The sequence below is a fragment of the Schistocerca cancellata genome, chromosome 2, assembly GCF_023864275.1.
Source record: "Schistocerca cancellata isolate TAMUIC-IGC-003103 chromosome 2, iqSchCanc2.1, whole genome shotgun sequence".
Taxonomy (NCBI): domain Eukaryota; kingdom Metazoa; phylum Arthropoda; class Insecta; order Orthoptera; family Acrididae; genus Schistocerca; species Schistocerca cancellata.
The window spans coordinates 201,294,938-201,317,897 of NC_064627.1; the positions used below are offsets into that span (position 1 = coordinate 201,294,938).

Sequence of the window (22,960 nt, forward strand, 5' to 3'; positions counted from 1 at the left end):
GTGAAGGGAGACGAACATTTAATGGTCATGGGTGACTGGAATTAGAGAGTAGGAAAAGGGAGGGAAGGAAATATAGTGGGTGAATATGGATTGGGGGAGAGAAATGAAAGAGGTAGCCGTCTGGTAGAATTTTGCACAGAGCATAACTTAATCATAGCTAACACTTGGTTCAAGAATCATAAAAGAAGGTTGTATACATGGAAGAACCCTGGAGATACTAGAAGGTATCAGATAGATTATATAATGGTAAGACAGGGATTTAGGAACCAAGTTTTATATTGTAAGACATTTCCAGGTGCAGATGTGGACTCTGACCACAATCTATTGTTTATGAAATGTAGATTAAAACTGAAGAAACTGCAAAAAAGGTGGGAATTTAAGGAGATGGGACCTGGATAAACTGAAAGAACCAGAGGTTGTACAGAGTTTCAGGAAGAGCATTAGAGAACGATTGACAAGAATGGGGGAAAGAAATACAGTAGAAGAAGAAAGGGTAGCATTGAGAGATGAAATAGTGAAGGCAGCAGAGGAACAAGTTGGTAAAAAGACGAGGGCTAATAGAGATTCTGGGTAAAAGAAGAGATATGGAATTTAATTGATGAAAGGAGAAAATATAAAAACGCAGTAAATGAAGCAGGCAAAAGGGAATACAAACGTCTCAAAAATGAGATCGACAAGAAGTGGAAAATGGCTAAGCAGGGATGGCTAGAGGACAAATGTAAGAATGTAGAGGCTTATCTCACTAGGGGTAAGATAGATACTGCCTACAGGAAAATTAGAGACCTTTGGAGAAAAGAGAGCCACTTGTATGAATATCAGGAGCTCAGATGGAAACCCAGTTCTAAGCAAAGAAGGGAAAGCAGAAAGGTGGAAGGAGTATAGAGGGTCTATACAAGGGCGATGTACTTGAGGACAATATTATGGAAATGGAAGAGGGTGTAGATGAAGATGAAATGGGAGATACAATACTGCATGAAGAGTTTGACAGAGCACTGAAAGACCTGAGTCGAAACAAGGCCCCGGGAATAGACAACATTCCATTAGAACTACTGACGGCCTTGGGAGAGCAAGTCCTGACAAAACTCTACCATTTGATGAGCAAGATGTATGAGACAGGCGAAATACCCTCAGACTTCAAGAAGAATATAATAATTCCAATCCCAAAGAAAGCAGGTGTTGACAGATGTGAAAATTACCGAACTATCAGTTTAATAAGTCACAGCTGCAAAGTACTAACGCGAATTCTTTACAGACGGATGGCAAAACTGGTAGAAGCCGACCTCGGCGAAGATCAGTTTGGATTCCGCAGAAATGTTGGAACACGTGAGGCAATACTGACCCTACGACTTATTATCTTAGAAAATAGATTAAGGAAAGGCAAACCTACATTTCTAGCATTTGTAGACTTAGAGAAAGCTTTTGACAATGTTGACTGGAATACTCTGTTTCAAATTCTAAAGGTGGCAGGGGTAAAATACAGGGAGCGAAAGGCTATTTACAATTTGTACAGAAATCAGATGGCAGTTATAAGAGTCGAAGGGCATGAAAGGGAAGCAGTGGTTGGGAAGGGAGTGAGACAGGGTTGTAGCCTATACCCTATGTTATTCAATCTGTATATCGAGCAAGCAGTAAAGGAAACAAAAGAAAAATTCTGTGTTGGTATTAAAGTCCATGGAGAAGAAATAAAAACGTTGAGGTTCGCCGATGACATTGTAATTCTGTCAGAGACAGCAAAGAACTTGGAAGAGCAGTTGAGCGGAATGGACAGTGTCTTGAAAGGAGGATATAAGATGAACATCAACAAAAGCAAAACGAGGATAATGGAATGTAGTCGAATTAAGTCGGGTGATACTGAGGGAATTAGATTAGGAAATGAGACACTTAAAGTAGTAAAGGAGTTTTGCTATTTGGGAAGCAAAATAACTGATAATGGTCGAAGTAGGGAGGATGTAAAATGTAGACTGGCAATGCCAAGGAAAGTGTTTCTGATGAAGAGAAATTTGTTAACATAGAGTATAGATTTAAGTGTCAGGAAGTTGTTTCTGAAAGTATATGTATGGAAGTGGAACGTGGACGATAAATAGTTTGGACAAGAAGAGAATAGAAGCTTTCGAAATGTGGTGCTACAGAAGAATGCTGAAGATTAGATGGGTAGATCACGTAACTAATGAGGAGGTACTGAATAGAATTGGGGAGAAGAGGAGTTTGTGGCACAACTTGGCAAGAAGAGGGGACCGGTTGGTAGGACATGTTCTGAGGCATCAAGGGATCAGAAATTTAGCATTGGAGGGCAGCGTGGAGGGCAAAAATCGTAGAGGGAGACCAAGAGATGAATACACTAAGCAGATTCAGAAGTATGTAGGTTTCAGTAGGTACTGGGAGATGATGAAGCTTGCACAGGATAGAGTAGCGTGGAGAGCTGCATCAAACCAGTCTCAGGACTGAAGACAACAAGAAGAGAGAACTGATTGGTAATAAACTCACATGTTGCAGTGAAAATCCCCATTGTTCTGAACAGTTCTCTACAGTGAGACTGGTTACTACTTTTGGTTATTATTCTTATGTTCATTATGGTTGACTTCCTTTCTCCCAGGGGTCCATCCACTCTTCTCTTAATGAAACATCAAGAAAATGTATATGTACCAAGTCTGTACGTTGGTGGCAAATCTAATGATTAAAAATGGTTTGTAAGCACACAGAGATCACCTCATAATGATAACAGATTACAACAAACCATTGTAACTGCTTTTTAAGTTTTTGACAGTGGTGAAGATTAAATGACAGTTGTGTGCTTTTCACTTCTTTCTGCTTGTTGAATAGCCCCTAAATATTTTGAGTTTCCAGTTATGTCTGTGATTCATGTTGAATAGTGACTAGTATCAAGTAAGTTTTCACAAATGTAAATATGTTTTGGTTGGATTCCAATGTATATATATCTGTGTTTGTATGGTAGTTTTTATTTATCGTGCTAATGCTGGTTTGTATTTTACTCTTCGGTTTCTTAAATGCCATGATGCTTTTATCTTTTGTAATGAACACTTTTCTGTTGTCTTTTGGCCTTATTTCTTAATATTCCTCTCATTTTCTGCTGGACATTGCAAATTTCTGCCATGACTCTTTAACTTCTCATTATGGATTCTATAAATATGCATTCGTGTGGTTTCTCTTGGTAAAAGAGTGAAATTTTGTTGTTTATTATTGACAAAACTGAAAATAAGTGAAGCTGAAATTGTTAGAAGGATGAAATGGGTGTTTAAAGAATGCACTGTATAAGTGCAGAGAGTATTCATCATCATGCTTTCAAAGTACCATGATAGCCTTGAAGGAGGGGATGCACATTGGAAAGCCTTGTAGATCAGAAAGAACATGAAATGTAGAAGACTGCAAATCTCAGGAGGTCAGTTTGTCTTTTGAAAGTGATGGTTATAAGTAGAATTGTTTGCTTGCAACTAAATTTGCAAGCCATGAATTTTTCTGTTACTGATATGTTTGCAGGAAGTAGCATTGATTATCCTCTATTTAATCTCTCTCTCCCCCCTCCCGCTTCCCCCTCTCCCAATCTCTCCTCCTCCTCCCCTCCCCCCCCCCCCCCCCTCTCTCTCTCTCTCTCTCTCTCTCTCTCTCTCTCTCTCTCTCTCTGTGTGTGTGTGTGTGTGTGTGTGTGTGTGTGTGTGTGTGTGTGTGTGTGTGTGTGTGTGTGTGTGTGTAAAATTCTTACTCTTTGGTCAACCTTTAAAAAGTTGTAGTGAACCAACGATATTGTAATGCTCTTAACTCTCAACCCGTTGCACCTTTCTTATAGCATGCGGCGTCGTGTGGTCATGAGAGAGCCCAAAAGGATAAACAGCATCTTATTGCTGTTATAACATATATTTTGGGTATTATTTTATAGAATTTATTTATGTAATATGACTGTAATGAAATAAAGAAGTAATTGTAAGTTAATTATTTATTTACACTGTGTAAACAGTGTCTCTTTGGATCAAGTGTATCATGATATTTATTTCTTTATGAAAACCAAGCAATTTCTTTAAATCCTACAATTATTTGAGTTTAACACAGACATAAAACTAATAAAAAATAGAAAGTAACATGAACTGATAAAAAATGTATAAACTTTCACACATCTAAGTGGACCTAGTTTTCTTTTTGGATACAGCCTGTACATACTGCTTTGGTATGAGCTGGGCATATATTCCCCTTGCAAAAATGACAAATAGATTTGAATTTTCTATCTGCTCGTCTTGGACAGTGAATGCAACACTTTCTCGTTGGTACGAACTCATTATCATCAGGTGGTATACCCTGAACAGTAAGTATGAATCATGTTATACACTCTTTCAACTCACGAGGCAAAGTCGTAATAGCTGCTCATAAATGCAGTTGTGGGTGATACAGCTCAAATGCCAATGTTTTCGAGAAAACTTTGTTCCATTTTGTGCGCCTGGTTGACTGTGTCCAGTATTATGTTAGCATTTAATGCACCAACGTCCAGAAAAGTAAAGAGCAGCTTCTATGGCCATTGGAGGCAAACTCGCGCAAGAGTTGCTGTGGATAAGTTTTATTGTAAAAGCTCATAATTTCGGGACTTTTTTGGTGGGCACTATCATCTATGACACCATTGTGATGCATTGTTGAAAGAAATATTACTGTTTTTCTCTTCTTTGGGCAGTAAGACAGCAAAGTGATTGTTGGTTGATAGCCAAAAATTGTTGAATGTTCTTGCGTACCCTTCTGCTTGAATTCGCTTGGAATTTATGATTTATTTTTTCAAAGTGTACCCGCCACTGTCAATCTGTGATCTCTCAGTAGACGTTCTTTACAAGTGCGGTGGTCAAAGTGTCTTGATAAAAAGGTCCTTACATCTGTTTACCAACATAAATCTCTAATTTTCTGGTGTAAAGTGTAACAGCGTCTACTAAAGAAAACACATTGATTCCATATTTTGCAGGTTCGCTGGGCATGTATTGACGAAATTGGCACAATCCTCTGAAATTCTCTAGCATCTCACCCACTGTAATGTACTCATTGTTTCTACAATGTTTCTCACTGTTGTCGACAAAGATATTGTATAACCGCGTGATTGGTGCCAACTTGTGTATTAGATTTCACTCTCCATGTGTGTGAATGAAACTGAAATCACAGTTTAGACATAAAAGCACAACAGAAATCAAGGCCAGTTCCATCAGTAATCTAATGTCATCAATCGAAGTATGTAACGACTTATGCAGCCCTGTTATGTACATGACGCCAAACGAAGCTTTCAACTCAGTCAGATTTGTAAGCCTGCAGTTTCGTTGTCTGTCATAATTTATCCGCTTTGATGTTATTTTTATATTTGTGCAGTCTTGTATGTGCTGCAACCTTTCTGAGTCAGTAAACAATAACAAAGATTCTAAAGCATTACTAACCTCATTTGTTGCGCCTTGGGGACCTGGTTGTTTGTGTGACAGTATTATGAAGTCGTCTTCTAGCAGCCTGTTGGTAGGGAGTTTTTTTTCCATTTGCAAATAACAGTGTAGGTTCCTTCCCCTTGTCTTTTTTTTTTTTTTTTTCCAGAATAGAAATTATGCGATGATAAATTTGATAATGAAATATCATCTTCGTACTCATTTGAGGATTCTGGTGGTTCAAGGTGTTCTTGAGGATTGTCATCTTTGCAGTCATGTTCTGACTCTGAGTCATGATCACTAACTTCCTCCAGAAAATCGACATTCTCTTGTTCATCTTCTTCACCACCAATAATTTCGTTGTTTTCCTCTTCCAGCCATCTCAGAACTCGTTCACACTGTCATTCCCCCATGTTTATTTTATTTAAACTGCTCTACACCAAAAGGAATCATTAATATAAACACTGTAACAAAAGAAGCATAAAAAATTAAAAAACCAAATAAAAGAATTTGTAGAATTTCACTTACGCCAGTCATCGCATGGGGTCCCTCGAAGCCTTGTGCAGAAACACACATCTGTACCTAACGGCACGCATGCGCAGACTGATTGTTGCCAGTATGGTTGTTAAGTATTGTCCCTTTTAGGAAGCTACCAAGAGTAACAGACAGCTGGAAAAATTTTGATAGTATGTAATTGGCATTTATGTAGAAGCTAGGCTTCTGAAGACCCCACACAAGAGGCGAGGGTTAAGAGTACTACATGTCCCCTAAATAATGAAGTCTCATCCATCTTAGGCTGAAAATGAAACAGTGGTTAGTCAGTATTGTGAAGGTTGGGGGGGGGGGGGGGTCTTTTGCTGAATGGATTAAAGAAAATAGGTCAGCATTTAATGCCCTGCTGGCAATAGAAACTAGCAGTATTGCAGCTTCCAAGGCACCTGTGTGTGCTAACTAGCACTAAATAGACTTCCTTGACTATCTTGTGTGTTTTCTGTAAATTCCTTCACCCAGATAGTAACGCCAATTTAACTCAATCACTATACAAAGTTTCACTAATGACTTGGTCATAGTAAATATATGTAACTTCATTTCATCTGTGATAATAACCAAATCAGAAAACTGAGCTATTGTTATTTTTATATTAGTTCATTTCACGGTTTGCAAATTCTCCACCAATTCAATAAATGTGTAGTTTGTTTGTGTAACAGCCTGGATGTAGATTTCAATTTACAGTGTTTTAATTTTGTTCATAAATAGTTGATTGAAGTGAGTGCTGTAATTTCAATCATTCAATCATTCAATTATTAATTTGTGAACTGTGATTTGTCCAAACTGACTGTTATTTAACTACTAGAATAATTGTTGCAGTGGATGGGCACTGTCATCGTGAAAGGGATGAGCAGGTGGACAGCAAGGCAAGAAGGAAACTGATAGTTGCCAGCGTTCTGTGTGTCATTTTCATGGTGGGTGAAACAGTTGGTGAGTATGCATGTCAGTCTGTAATGTTTCATCATGTTACTTAAGAAAAAGTAATATATATGTATTACAACTGTAATGCAGTAACAGTACAGTAATGCCACCATAATTGAAATGGCTGTATGAGGGCTGTTCAGAAAATAAGGTGACTTTTCAAATTGTGGAGGCAATGTACATTCGATTATTGATCTTTTTTTTGTTATGTTAGTATACATATCCCGAACATGCATTCACAGTTTCAAGTGTACAGCACATTTCCTTTGTTTTGGTGAGATAGAAAGGTTAGACATGTTTTAGTGCACTCAGCTATTTTTGATTAAAAAAAAAATGGAGCAAAGACTGCATCAAATATTCTGTGAAAAAATGGAACCAGGTGCTCTAAAACACTTGAAATGTTGATGAAGAAAATTGTTTTGGAAAATTGTCAAAGTGCCATAAGAGAAGTTGCTGAGGATGTTGGCATATCAGTCAGCTCGTGTCGTGCAATTTTTTCAGATGTTTTGGGAATGAGACGTGTATCAGCGAAGCTTGTTCCAAAACGTCTCAGTTTTGATCAGAAGAACCGTCACATGAGCATCACTCAGGAGCTCTTGAATGATGTCAATAATGATCCTGATTTTCTCATAAGGGTCATAACTGGTGATGAAACATGGGCTTACGGTTATGATGTCGAAACCAAAGCCCAGTCATCCCAATGTAAGCATTCCGGAGAGTGAAGACCAGAAAAAGCACGCCAAGTTCGATCAAATGTCGAAGTTTTCGTCACTGTTTTTTTCAATTACCATAGTGGAGTGCATCATGAATTTTTGCCTCAAGGTTGTACAGTCAATAAGGGGTACTACCATGACGTTATGCACTGTTTGCAAGAAGCATCTCTGCTACATGGAGCATCTCCGCTATGTGGTGAGTAGCAACTTCCTTTTCATAATATTGTTACATTCCATCCTGCATTTTCCATTGTTTGATGTTTGCGAGAAGCAATATGCAGAAAAGTCAGTAAATGTGGAAAACAATTCATGGCTTTTGCATCACAACAGTGCACCTGCTCATTCATTGTTGCCTGTGAGAGCTCTTTTGGCCTAAAACAACACGATAATCACGCCTCAGCCACCATATTCACCAGATTTGGCCCCCTGCGACTTTTTCTTCCTCCCAAAACTGAAGAGACCTATGAAAGGACCAAGATTTTCAGTGAGGAAATAAAAACTGCATTGCTGGAAGTACTCAAGGCTACCAAGAAGTGCTTATGAGAAGTGCTTCGAGGATTGGAAGAAGCATTGACACAAGTGTATTGTATCTGAGGGGGGGGGGGGGGGGTTACTTTGAAGGGGCAACATGTATATTGATGAAAGTCGCCTTACTTTCTGAACACACCTCTTTATTGCATCAGCTTTAATTTAAAGGAGACTTTCTTGTGTCCGATGTCAGCATTAACGTTGCTGAAATCTGTTAGTTAAATCAGGGGCTGTATGGTGTTAGTCTGTTAGTACATCTACATCAATACTCCGCAAACCACCTTGAGGTGCATGGCAGAGGGTACATACCATTGTACCAGTTACGGGGGTTTCTTTCTGTTCCATTCACATATGGAGCGTGGGAAGAATGAGTGTTTGAATGCTACTGTGCATGCAGTAATTATTCTAATCTTATCCTCATGATCCCAATGTGAGTGATACATAGGGGATTGTAGTATATTCCTACAGTAATCATTTAAAGACAGTCTTTGAAACTTTATCAGTAGACTTTCTTGGGATAGTTTACATCTATGTTAAAGAGTATTCCAGTTCAGTTTCTTCAGTATCTCTGTGACACTCTCCCATGGGTTAAACAAACCTGTAACCGTCTGTGCTGCCCTTCTCTGTATACTTTTAAAATCCCTTGTTAGTCCAATCTGATGCAGGTCCACACACTTGAGCAAGCGATTTGTGATTTGTAAGCTATCTCCGTTGTAGACTGATTGCACTTCCCCAGTATTCTACCAATAAACCAAAGTCTACCATGTGTTTTACCCTCAACTTAGCCTATGTGATCATTCCATTCCATTTCATATCTCCGCCATTCCATTCCATTTCATATCTTCGCAGAGTGTTATACCAAGGTATTTGTATGAGTTGGCCAGTTCCAACAGTGACTCATTGATATTATAGTCATAGGATGCTATGTTTTTCAATTTTGTGAAGTGCATCGTTTTACATTTCTGAACATTTAGAGCAAGTTGCCAATCTTTGCACCACTTTTAAATCTTATCAAGATCTTACTGAATATTTATGCAGCTTCTTTCATATATTACTTCATTTGGATAACTGCATCATCTGCAAAATTCCTGATTTTACTAATAATATTGTCTGCAAGCTCATTAATATACAACATGAACAGCAAGGGTTGCAACACATGCCAAATTACTTCTACATCCGATGATGACTCTCCATCCAAGATAACACGCTGCAGCCTCCCCACCGCAAAGTCCTCAGTCCACTCACAAATTTTGTGCTTGTGTATAAAAGTTAAATTGTTCTTTAAGATTAACAAAACAACATGAACCATACCAAAGATGTCTACTCTGAAAGGTACCCGGGCAGCATTGTTGGACATGACACTGTGGTACGAATCACTGCTCACAGGCCCGATGGCACATGGTGTGTGTGTGTAGTGCCACTTCCTTGGTGGGATGCAGAGTATTAATACATGTTGCAATGCCCTCATATGGCAACTGATGTCAAACAGACAGTCCAGCATGGCTTGTGGCAAAAAGGTCTGTGGTGACCGTGTGTCAGCTGCAGTTCCTTCGTCCTTTCTTTCGATTAAATCTGGATTGCATACTCATGAAGAGCAGCAACCAGTGTAATGATATTTAACATTAATACAGTACACAGATTAAGTTTCTGTTGTTTTTCTTGTCTTGTCTTGTCTGGAACGCAATGAATGAATGAATGAATGAAAGATGTTAATGGATGACCCTCTGTCATTGTGGTGCCTCCAGAATGAGGACATAATACATTTACTTATAAAGCTACTAAAAATGCATGTACTACAAATGACTGTCCATTCAAACGCATGTTCATCTCCTATCTCCCCTAAAATGATGTGTACCGTATTTACTCGAATCTAAGCCGCACTTTTTGTCCGGTTTTTGTAATCCAAAAAACCGCCTGCGGCTTAGAATCGAGTGCAAAGCAAGCGGAAGTTCTGAAAAATGTTGATAGGTGCCGCCACAACTAACTTCTGCCGTCAAATACATGTAGCGCTACACAGGCATCCTTTGTAGGCACAAAGATAAATACTGGCGCCAAAACCTCTGCGTCAGTAAATAAAATTAAAAAAAAAATTGGAAGACGAGTTTTTTTTCTCCGCCCGAGTTTCGACCACTGCTTTTTCATACATTATCCAACGAAGTAAATACAAATTCCATATTGTTCATCTTCGAATTTCAATGTACTACGAAAATCCGACTGGTAATACTGGGATTTTTGTCAATATGGTCAACTCTACGTTCTGAATTTTTTCCTACCTGTGATAAGAGATGGTTGCTAATAGGAACCTGATGAAATGTGAATCACATGCAGTATTCTCTTCACCATAAGAATAATACGAATATAAACATTTTGCCATGTATTCTTTCGTGTTTGCTTCTATCTCATTTAAATCCTGTCTGCCAAATAAACTACGAAACTAGAGTGAGACAACAGAAAACGCGGAAGAATATACGTATCGTGTCACGTTTATATTCATATTACTCTTATGCCTAATAGTGATACAGTCAGAAATGAAGCACGGCAACTGACTAGATTTTTAAATCTAAGATGACAAATTTCTGTGCAGAATTTGATGTACTAAAGAAGCGGCCGCGAAGAGTTTCAAACGGAGAAAAATGTTCGCCAAACTCTCGTTCAGAACATGTTCTATCATCCGCAGTCTATTATTTGGTTCTTGTTGATCATTATCAAAGAAAGCAGCAGTGTAACAACAAATAGCAGTCTCTTGCCATTGTTTCGCTAATGAGACGATTCCTCTGTTTTTTTTAATTGTAGGCGGCGGTAGCGCGCACAAACGCAAGCCATGCCGCGAGCAGCGACAGGCCGTAAACACTCACTATCGAATGCGACAAACAATGCATGACACAGTATAGTAATGCATTTTCAGCTTAGAGTGACTGACGTAAACACCTATAACATAGAAAACGGCACTTATCAGATCAAAGCAAAATAAGCAATCGATTCAAACCAGACGAAGCACGTGAAAAAGGAAGGGTATCCGTATAAATACGGATGGAGCGCCTGACGCATAGCAATGGCTACCTGGTAAAGCTTCACTGCTAAGCTTTCTACTCGAACCAAACTACTGTAGCTGTATCGTCATTCATTCGACCTAAATTGTGTCTCATATTACAATGGACCAACTTTGTTTCGATTTGGAGGTGCGGCCTAAAACTTTTCTCTCCCCTTGAATTTCGAGTCTCAAATTTCAGGTGCGGCTTAGATTTGGGAATTTTTTTTTCCTTTATTTCCAGTCTCATTTTTCAGGTGCGGCTTAGATTCGAGTGCGGTTTAGATTCGAGTAAATACGGTATATTCCCATAGAATTTTGAGCATAATATAGTGCAATTTGAGGCATATTCTTATGTTGTGTTTCTGCTACGTGTAGAAGTTTTCTTTGGGGGGTTGGCTATGTGAGGAGTGATGAAAATGTAACTGGGAATCTGTAATTTTGTGTGTTGCATTAGTTCAATTTGGCCAAATTTTTTGTCGTTGTGTTGGAAAACATGTCTGAAATGTATCTGTACAATTTTAGAGTGTTAGATATGGAAGGTATCTTGTCTGCTGTTAAAAAGGTTACAGGCATTTTGATAGTATCAGCAGTTACTTACAGGGTGTTTCGAAAAAGACTTCACAACTTTAAATATTCTCCCCCCACCCCCACCCCCACCCCCCCACCCCTTAAACTGAAGATGTTCTATGTGGCTTTCATTGGTTACCCTGCACACATACCATAGGAAGTAAATTTCTTCCCAAACTCACTGTAGCATTGCAGGTGTAACTTGCTCAGTGGCTGTGTAAATTCTTGCTCAAAGTTCAAATAGATAAGCCAGCACAGGAGGTACAAACACGTTATCCTTGATTAATCCCCATTAAAAAAAATAGTGGTGTCAGGTCTGGGGAACGTGGGGGCCATGCAGTGGCTTATCACAGCCAATCCATTGACCTGGAAAGCAGTCACTGAAAAAATCTCGGATGTCAGCCAGGTAGTGGGGTGGTGTGCCATCTTGCGTGAAGTAAACATTTTGTTCTTAGTCATCCTCATCGATCTGTGGTATCAAAAATTGTTGTAACCTATGCAGGTACACTATCTCATCTATGGTTCTGTCACAGAAAAAAAAGGGGCTTTACACTTCTTTCTTGCTCAGTGCACAAAATGTTCAGTTTAGGGATAAGACAAAAATGTTGCAATGTTTGATGTGGATTTTCACTGTACCAAATCCTGCAGTTGTGTGTCAACATTGCCACTAAAGTGAAAAGTTGACTCGTCAGAAAAGATGTTTTTGTCCAAGAAATGTTCATCCTCATGTAATCAGTTTTACATATTTGCACAGAAGTTCTTACGAGCAATTTTATTAGTGTCTTTTATTGCCTGTACGATTGCCAATCTGTTTCAAATGCAAATGGTTCTCAATACACACCAAACAGTCGTATGTGGGATTTGAAGTTTGCAAGACGCATGCCAGGTCAATTTCGTAGGGCTGTTGACAAAACGTTGTCTCACTTGCTCAACAACGTTGGTCAGATGTGCTTGGACATCATGATGATTTCTCATGTCTTACCTAGCACCCTGTTTCTACAAAACATTTATGCCGCTCATAAATTGTAGGCCTACTTTGAGGATCTTTAGCGTACTTGGTATGGAAATTACGCTGAACTGTTGTTGCCAACTTCGATTCTACAAAGGAAAACACAAAACTAGCATGCTCGGGTCCAGTGAAGACGGCTATCTTTAAGCCAACTTACGGTGCGATTCGGCATTAGTGAACTATGCAGCACAAATCTTGATGTATTTCCATACAAATTGACACTACAGTGACTTCCGTAGGTATTATGAATTAATTTATATGAAGTTTCAAGTTTGTGAAGTTTCTTTGAAACACCCTGTATTTTGTGTAAAAATGGGACAGAGGATTTGTATTAAATTTTGCCATAAGAACAGAATGAAGTGCATCAAACTTACAGAAGAGTTAAATATTGTAATGATGAGTGCTATGGATACAACAAGGGGTTACAACTGGTGCAGGTGTTTCGAAGAAAGTTGTAAAGATGTTGAAGATAACAAGTGCCTTGGGCGCACCCAGAACATCATTCGATAAAATTGTAGAAGTTAGAGAATGACTATGAACAATCGCCGAATTACAATCAGAAAAGTCACTGATGATGTTGGCATATCAGCATCAAATTGTTTCAGATTTTTCAGGTAAACCTGATGTAAAGTTGATGAATTTTGAACGAAAACAGCAAGCAGCGAATGCAAGCTGCGCAGGAGTCACTTGGTCAAGTCACAACGATACAGAACTACTGAAATGGACCACAACAGGTGACGAAACATGAGTTGATGAATATGAAGTGAAAACTAAGGTTCAGCCATCCCAGTGCAAGCATTCTGGATTGCCAAGACCATAAAAAGCTCAACACATGTGGTCAGATGTGAAGGTTATGCTCACAGTGTTCTTCAGTTCTAACAGTATATGCACCATGAGTTCTTGACACAAGGTGAAATGAACAGTAAGGAGCACTGACTACAAGTTTAACACCATTTGTGTGAAGCAATCAGAAAAAAAGCCCAGATTTGTGATGTAGCAGTTGATGGTTTTTGCACCATGATAATGCGTCCACTCAGTCTTGATTGCGTATTCATAAATTTTTTGTCAAAAACGATACTTTAATGATGTCCTAGTCTGCATATTAGCTCGATGTGACATTTGTACGTTCCCAAAAAGACGATAACCTTACAGTACAATTTTTATGTTCTACGATCATAGGCGAGATTAATAATAACATCACTGAGAGATCTGAACGTTATCCCAAAATGGAGTTCCCGAGGTGTTTTGGCAATTAGATAAAGTGCTGGCATAAGTGTGTAACATATAATAGGGAATATTTTCAATATAAGCTAACAAATAAATCCAGCATTAGACCCAATATTAACCATGATAAATCCGTTGCTTCGACTAACATTGTCCATGATGCTGTCAATGCCAGCACAGTAACAATATTTTTTTAAAGTAATGATGTTCAGCCAAGTTTTGTCAATATAAAAGAACATTTCACCTTATTGTCTTAATTTTTATACTTGTATCAAGTATTTGCATCACCAGTCAGCCCCATCTTTTCTCTTGACCAGAATCTTGTACTTGTAAATCACTTTCAGATAAAACCCATTTCACATATTACCTTGTGCAGAACATCTTTCTGAAAAGGAAAATGGATCTTTCTGAAAAGGAAAATGGATCTTTCTGAAAAGGAAAATGGATCTTTCTGAAAAGGAAAATGGATTTTTCCTTTTAAAGCAACAAGTATTTTACACAAGTCCCCCATCATATGTCAAATTATCAATTTTATAAAGCTGACCATAACAATGGATTTCCACCCAAAATTGGTATCAATCTTTCTTGGTGATTGCAACAAACTGTGTAGTTTATTTTTGTGTTCCTTTTTGATGTGTTCTATTGAGGAAAAGTTGTCTTTTATATAAATTGCAGCTCTTCTATGTTAGACACAACCAAACACTCTTTACTCTGAAAATACCTCTTCTTTGTATTGTGTTAATTTTCTTGTGATTTAATATGCTTGTCCATTGTATCTGACTACATATATCACAAAATATACAAACTAAATTGATTGATTCAGTTAAATAAAACTACACAGATTGATGTACATCACTGCATGCTGCGCTACACTGCTGGACAGGAAGTGGGCAACTGTTTTTGGGTGTGCCTGTAAGGCAGTCACAGGGTTTCCCCACTAAGAGCACTGCTGGCTCAGTAGTTTACTGACAGACTATAATAGAGTTCAAATCTTAAGTGTTGCTTGTTATCTGGATTATGTAGAGCTCTCTTCCTAGCACGACATAAAATGCCAGCTGCTATCCACTGCTCATCCTTTCTTTTGTTGAATTTTGCTTTTATTTGTTTTTGGGGAAAACAAGAAAAGTAGTACACTGTAGGAGAAAAAAGGACTCACTGTGAAGGAATTATCTGAATGGGATGGAAATCAGTAGGTGTGATATGCAAATACAGACAAACAAATTATTACAATTTCAGAAAAATTGGATGATTTATTCGAAAGGAAGAGCTTCAGAAATTGAGGAAGTCAACAATGTGTTGGTCCACCTCTGACCCAAGCAAGCATTATTCAGCTCGACATATATAGATAAGAGTTGTTGGATATCTTCCTGATAGATATTGTGCCAAGTTGTGTGCAATTGGTATGTTAGATCATCAGAATTGCAAGATGATTGAACAGCTGTGCCCATAATGCTCCAAACATTCCCAATTGGAAAGAGAACCAGTGACTTAGTGGAGAGGTTAGTGTTTGGCAAACATGAAGGACAAGCAGCAGGAACTCTCGCTGTGTGTGGGTGGACATTCTCTTGCTGAAATGGAAGCCCGGGATGGCTTGCCATGAAAGACAACAAAATGGGGTGTAGACTATTCTTGACATACTACTGTGCTGTAAGGGTGCCACGAATGGCAACCAGTGGTGTCCTGCTGTGAAAAGAAATGGCACCCTAGACCATCACTCCTGGTTGTCGGGCCGGATGGTGGGCGACAGTCAGGTTGGTATCCCTTTGCTGCCCAGTGCATCTCCAGATACATTGTTGCTGTTCATTGCGGCTTAATTCAAAGCAGGGCTCATCACTGAAGACAAGGCATTAGCCTCGAGGTGGGTATGATAACATTGTTTTGATTCATGACTGCAAATTTAGTCATCTGGTGGCTGTTAACAACTAGTAAGCTCCGCTGTATTGCGAACGGGCAGACTGCAACATTTCATTGTGATGTCTATAGTGAAACTACGAGTGAAAACATTGACCCTAACCCCAAGAAGACGTACATCGTGCACAAAAACAATATACAGACATACACAAACCATTTACTACAGAACTAACTGACAGATGATGTGCATGTTTTTGAGCAGAGGGTTCTGAATTCTTGATAATACTGATATGATTTTTTTTGCGTCGCATTGTGTAAAGTACAGTTAAAATGATGACTAATGAATAGAGACATCACAGTGTGACATACCTATGACGTAGAATTTGCAGATATGAGCAAGAGACTATGCAGTGAACTTGCAATTAAAAATATTCATGTAACCTTTTCAACCAATAAAATTTTTCAGGAAATAAATTGTTAATTTTGTCCTAGTTTTAATAACGGGCCCAGAATATATGAGGGGAGTTGGAAAATAAGTTTTCCCTGTCGACTGTGGGCAGAGTTGTGTGATATGGGCAAAAGACGACACGGCAGGTGAATGTGCACTTGCAAGACACCGATACACCATTAGGTAGAGATCGACCGCGATCAAGCAGATGGCGCTGTTGCAGTGCCTGCGCAAAGCAGAGGCCAGCAGCTCAGTCTTTTTCTGGAGAGAAGGTGTGCTTTGGAGTCATGGTCACAGGCGGAAGTGAGAGCTGTTATCCGCTATGAATGGGCACGTGGAGTATCAGGCACAGAAATTCATAACCACCTTGTTAAGGTGTATGGGTCAGGTGTGATGGAGAGGCAGATGGTGCGGAGATGGTGCCAGCAATTCAGTGGTGGACGTTAGCAAGTGCAGCACTAACCGAGACCTGGACAGATGCGAACAGCCACTACAGATGCAAATGTCAGGAAGGTGGATGACATGATTAAAGTGAACTAGCATATCACCATCGATGGAGTAGCGGCAAAACTTGGAATCAAACATGAGTGAGCTCACAAGATCATCTGCGACATTCTTCGATACAGGAAGGTGTCAGCACAATGGGTGCCCTGCCAACTGACCCTGACACACATGGAACAACACATGGCATTCAGTCTGGAACTGCTCGTGCGTTACCATGAATCTGGCAGTGACCTTCTGTTTCCGGATTGTGACGGGGGATGAAATGTGGGTCCACCATTACATGCCCGAACCGAAGGCCGCATCCATGGAGTGGAAAAATCCGTCATCACTTGTGCGAGAGAAGTTCAAAAGCACTCCGTCTGCAGGTAAAGTGCTTCTCACCGTTTTCTGGGACGCCAAAGGAGTTTTGCTGCTGGACTTTCTGGAGGATGCAACCATCAATGTTGCGCGGTACTGTGCCACTCTGTCGAAATTGAAAGAGGTGATTCGGAAAAAGCGGCCTGGCCTTCTCAGATCTGGCGTTCTGCTGTCGGATAACAATGTGAGACCACACACGGTGACTGCAACGGCAACGCAAAACCATATCGCAGCTCGTTTGGGAGAGCCTTCACCATCCGCCTTAGTCAGGATCTCACACCAAGTGACTTCCATCTGATTCCTTCTTTGAAAAAGACTCTCAGCGGAAGGTGCTTTAGCAGGAATGCTGATGTCAAACAAGCTGTTCAACGCTTCTTCCATATGCAATGCCCTGATTTCTTTCCTGGAAGGCTTTTTGGAGATTATAAGGCGGTATGAGAAATGTCTCAATGTACTTGGAAATTATGTATAAAAATAAAGATATGTCTTATCTTTAATGCCTCATTCTCTTTTTTTTCCTTTCACACACAACTCTGACCACAGACGACAGGGGAACTTGTTTTCCAACTCCTGCTCATAGGAAAACATATGTGTTGCAGGGCAATAATTTTTGTGTGCTTGGTCCTTAGAGAAGGAAGCACATGCAGTAATGTTGCAAAAGTAGCTGTGGTTATTTACATTGTAAAAATGGAGCTATTTTTGACTGAGTATTTAGTGTTGTGAATTAATCTTACTATATGTATTGTTTATTTTAGGAGGTTATCTTTCGTCGAGCCTGGCCATCGCAACAGATGCTGCTCACTTGTTGACAGATTTCGCCAGCTTCATGATCTCTCTTTTTTCATTATGGGTTGCAAGCCGTCCTCCAACACGCAAGATGAGCTTTGGCTGGTATCGTGCAGAAGTTATAGGTGCACTAACATCTGTGCTTATGATCTGGATAATCACTGGAGTGCTTGTATATATGGCCATTGAAAGAATTGTAACCAAAGATTTTGAGATTGATGCCACAATCATGCTGATAACTTCTGCAATTGGAGTTGGAGTAAATTTGATGTAAGCATCTTCCCTCATATTGATTAAGATGTTATGCTGATTTTCATAACAAACAGAAAATCTGTTATCATTGAAATACAAAATGATTTGGCCTGTAACAACATTCTGAATGCTTGGGAACTGGTTTAGATCTGGCCGTTGTAAGGAGATTGATGTCTGCTATAGCAGCTTGTTTGATTTGATTGATCATTTCATCGTGCTGAATGACAGACCTGTGTGTGTTAAATTTGTCTGTTGTTATGTTAGCTTTAACAAATGTTTTTGGCAATATTTATAATATTTGATAATGAATGTTGACTTTACCTCCCAGTTTCATAGTAATTTGGTTAATAAAGTGTGGATTTTTTAAATGTTATATAAGATGGGAGCAAATCTAGTGAAATTAAGAGAAAGATTGGATATTTTTTGAAATTCCTTTCATACTTTTGAAAATGCTTATTTATAATATGTTGTTTATTTTAAAAATGGGGTAATTTATTTTGTGTGTTTGATTGTCTCTGTAGAATGGGTCTTACTTTGCACCAGCATGGACACTCACATGCAAGTAGTAACAATTCATCAGATATACAGATTGAGAATGGAGCATCTACAGAAAGTATTACTACACAGCAGAACATCAATGTTCGTGCCGCCTTCATACATGTCATTGGAGATTTCATCCAAAGTGTTGGTGTCTTCATTGCAGCACTTGTCATATATTATAAGGTAATGTGCAAATGATTAAAACAATAATTTATTGTTCATAATGTCTGTTAATGTGTTTTCTGCACTTAATAATTTTTTGTCCATTTCTATTCCAGCCTTCCTGGAGCATTGTAGATCCAGTATGCACATTCCTGTTTTCAGCTCTTGTTCTGATGACAACATTTGCTATTATAAAGGATACTGTAATTGTTCTCATGGAAGGTAAGCATTTTATTCAGTAGAGGTACGTCTGATAAAGCTGGATACGAAACTTTTGTGTTTCATGAAGATCAAAAAATGTAGCTTGCTCTTGTATTCTTCAAAAATATGTATGACAGTGTTATGTAAAGAGTGCTACCCTCCATATAGCAGAGATGTCACAACAAAAAGACTACTAAACACATAAGGTTTCAGCCATAAGGCCTTCTTCCAAAAGAGACCCCCCCCCCCCCCCCCCCCCCACACACACACACATACATTTCGAAAACATGACCCCCACACACATGATCACTGTGTCTGGTTGCTGGGGTCAGACGCCTGATGCGAGAAGCAACCTGGGTGGTAGGGGTAAGGAGGAACCTGAGACGATGAGGGGGAGGGAGCGCAGGGTATAGGTGCGAGATGGTAAAATGATGATTGTGAGAGCATACAGTATGTATCTTGTTTGTACGTGTGTTTCCCCAACAGATGAGCAAGCAGATGAACACAAACATAACAGAAATAATTACGGCAACGTTCTGTCATCCATGTTGAACTATTGTTTTGGAACTGCACATGTCTATGACAAAAATAATTTAAACAATTATCTTTATTAGTCACTTATTTTCTTTCACAATGTGTTTCAAGGGATTACGCCCTCATCTTCAGGCGGATTGTGTTACAATTTTATTTGCTTGATGTAGCCATTTGTTTATTTTGAACTTCACTTCACTACAAAAAAATGAGGTATAATTTGTCACTTGCCATCACAATAAGGAACTAAAATTTTGAATGATAATAAATGAAACACACAACTATCCATAATGTGAAAACCAGTCCAAACCATATCATCCTTTCCACAGACAGAGGCTCCACTGAAGTGCTCATGAATTTTAGTGACTTTGTGACCAAGTGTCCTCGTTAACATTCTGACACCTCTGCATACACACCTTATGACCATAATCCCATCCCAGAAGTTCCAAGACCTTCAGCAGCTCCTCAAGGCCTTAGATCCATCCCAAAATATGGTACCTGAATCCATCTCCTTTCTCACACCATCAACTTCCCAAAACTCCGGAAACCCAACCCTTCTGGTTGCCTGCTGTTCATCCATTTGTTACTGGATATAATGCTCCCCCAGAACGAACCTGTGCCTTTGTTGACCAACACCTCCACACAATTGTCCAAACCTACATTCAAGGCACCGCTAACTTTCTTCACTACCTTTCCACAGTTCCTGCCCCATTACCAGCAGACCCTTTTGTTGGTCACTGGTAATGTGACATCCTTATACACTATTTCCTGCTATGCCCATGGTCTTGCAGCCATGGGATACTACCTTTCCCATGTCGCCCTGATATGAAACACACCACCTCTTTCCTAATTCTCCTTACCAACCACAACCTGACGCACAGTTATTTCACTTTCAAAGGCCAAACCTGAAAAAAAAAAAAAGGTTGTACTGCGATGGGTACTCACATGACACCATCCAATGCCAACTTATTTACAACAATCTGGAGGAATTCTTCCTATCCACTCAACATCTAAAACTCCTTGTTTGGTTCAAATTCATTGACGAAATTTTCATGAACTGGACTCGTGGCGAGAACCATTGCTCTTCATGGCTTCAACACCTGCTCCCAAATCAGTTTCACCTGGTCCTTCTCAGCTCATCATTTCCTTCCTAGATGCCGATCTCTAGCTCACAGATGGGTTTGTATGTATGTCTGTTCATATTGAGCACATCAACTACCAACGATACCTCAACTTTGACAGAGCTCACCCATGTCAAAAAGTCTCTCCATTCACCATCACTACCTGTGGATGCCACACGTGCAGTGGAAGCCAAGAGTTGTCAAAACATACTGATAATGTTAACAGAATCTTCCGTCGGTTGTCGGTAGAACAACCATACAATAAATGAAAATCACTAGTTTGCTTTTGTTCCACAGTATTACTTCTATTGTGTTAACTGGTTTGTAAGCCGAAAACCAGTTAACCCAATAAAAGTAACACTGTGGAACAAAAGCAAACTGGTGCTTTTCATTTATTACATACTGATAACATTACCAGAGCCTATCCAGCTCATTCATAAACGGATCTCTCATGCCGGCCCCTTTTCTTGATATCTGGTAATCTGTTAACCAGCCACTGACCAGCGTTCTGATTACCCAGCAGCACCATAGCCTTGGCAAGCTCAACCACATTATTCATCAGTGTTTCTACAACTTCTCATTGTGCTCTGAGATGAGAGAGGTCCTACCCACATCCCCCAAAATAGTGTTCCACCATCCACTCAACCTAAAGTACATCCCCGTTCATCCACATTCCAATTCTGCTCCCATTTCTCCACCCCATGGTTCATTTTATGGTGTTCAGACCAAGTGCAAGACCTGTCCCATACACTCAGCCACCACTTCCTACTGCAGTCCAGACAAGCATCTGCTAGCCACTAAAAGGCAGGGCCATAGGTGAAAGCAACAGTGTTATACAGAGTGTATCAAAAAGAATTGCCCAATTTAAAAAAAAAATTTTTTAACTGTTATGTTATTTGAGGTATGTGTGTGAACAATGTACTGTTGGAAAGAGCAAATTCTCGAGTTTTACATGATTTGCGCTAGGTAGCAGCAGTGTGCACCCACTTCAGTTCTAGTAAAAATGGTGCCAGGACAACAGAAAACATTATGTGTTCTGCATTTTATGCAGTGCGTGTCAGTAATAACTGTTCAGCATGACTTTAGTATTAGATATGGTATGGATCCTTCTACAGCACAAAGCATTAGATGATGGCATGAACAATTCTGAGAAACAGGATGTTTGTATAAAGACATATCACTGGGCTGTCCCCGAATGTCTGACACCGATGTCAAACTTCCGGAGAAGTTCGTCCACTGTGCAGCTCGACAGCTCAATTTCCCCCCGATATCTGTCTTGGCATGTGTTATGTCAATGTTTGCACATGAAACCGTACAAAATTCAGCTACTACAAGCTTTCATGAAGGTGAAAAACAACAGCATGTGGAGTTCCGTAATTTCATTCTTGGCAAGATGGAGGATGACAGTTTTCTTCCACACCTAATGTTTAGTGCCAAGGCAACATTCCATTTGAATGGAAAGGTGAACCATCACAATGTGAGAATATAGGATACGGAACAACCACACGAAGTTATACAACATGTGAGGGACTCTCCAAAATGGAATTTGTTTTGTGCAGTTTCACGGGAAAAGAAGTATGGTCAATTTTTCTTCTAACAACACTGTTACAGGAAGCACATATCTTGATATGCTTAATAACTCTTTTCCCACAGTTGGAGACTGATTCGAACAACTTTATTTACCACCAGGATAGGGCATCGCCACACTGGCATCTGAAAGTGTGGCAATTCTTAAATCAAAGGATTACTGAATGATGGATTGGTCACACTGGACCAGATGATTCAGCCATACATTACTAGCCTCCAAGGTCACAGGACCTGACTGTATGTGATTGTTTCTTGAGTCTGTTTATGTGCCTCCATTACCAGTAAAAGTGAATGAACTGAGACATTTCATAAAGCATCTGTGGAAACTGTAACTCAAGACACGCTGCTCAGTGCAGTGGGAACAGTTTGAATATCACATTGACATATGCTGTGTATCTCAAGGGGGACATATTGAATGCCTATGAAAAGGTGTGGAAAAAAAAAACTTATTGTGTTCTCTATTCATCAAAAAAATAAAATTCATATGTTTATTAGTTTCAGAAATATAGACATGCCAAATCAGACCATTCTTTTTGATACACCCTGTATATCAGCTATACTGCAATTACTGTACCATTCTATGTGGGCATGACAAGTAACCAATTCTCTACTCCCATGAATGGCCTCTGCCAAGCAGTGAACTTAACTATCTAGTTGCCAAACATGCTGTACAGCACAACACGAGTGA

At 39.5% G+C, this 22,960-nt stretch overlaps 1 protein-coding gene across 6 annotated transcripts in view; it reads left to right on the forward strand.

Annotated features, from left to right (window-relative positions):
- LOC126161523 (zinc transporter 2) overlaps positions 1-22,960 on the forward strand; it is a 145,821-nt gene that overhangs the window by 112,868 nt on the left and 9,993 nt on the right. For all 6 annotated transcript variants that reach the window (XM_049917434.1, XM_049917433.1, XM_049917438.1 and 3 more), the window contains 4 exons: positions 6,759-6,869; positions 17,848-18,148; positions 18,652-18,853; positions 18,949-19,054. In XM_049917434.1, coding sequence (XP_049773391.1) covers positions 6,759-6,869; positions 17,848-18,148; positions 18,652-18,853; positions 18,949-19,054 — 720 coding nt within the window. The remainder of the gene's footprint in view (positions 1-6,758; positions 6,870-17,847; positions 18,149-18,651; positions 18,854-18,948; positions 19,055-22,960) is intronic.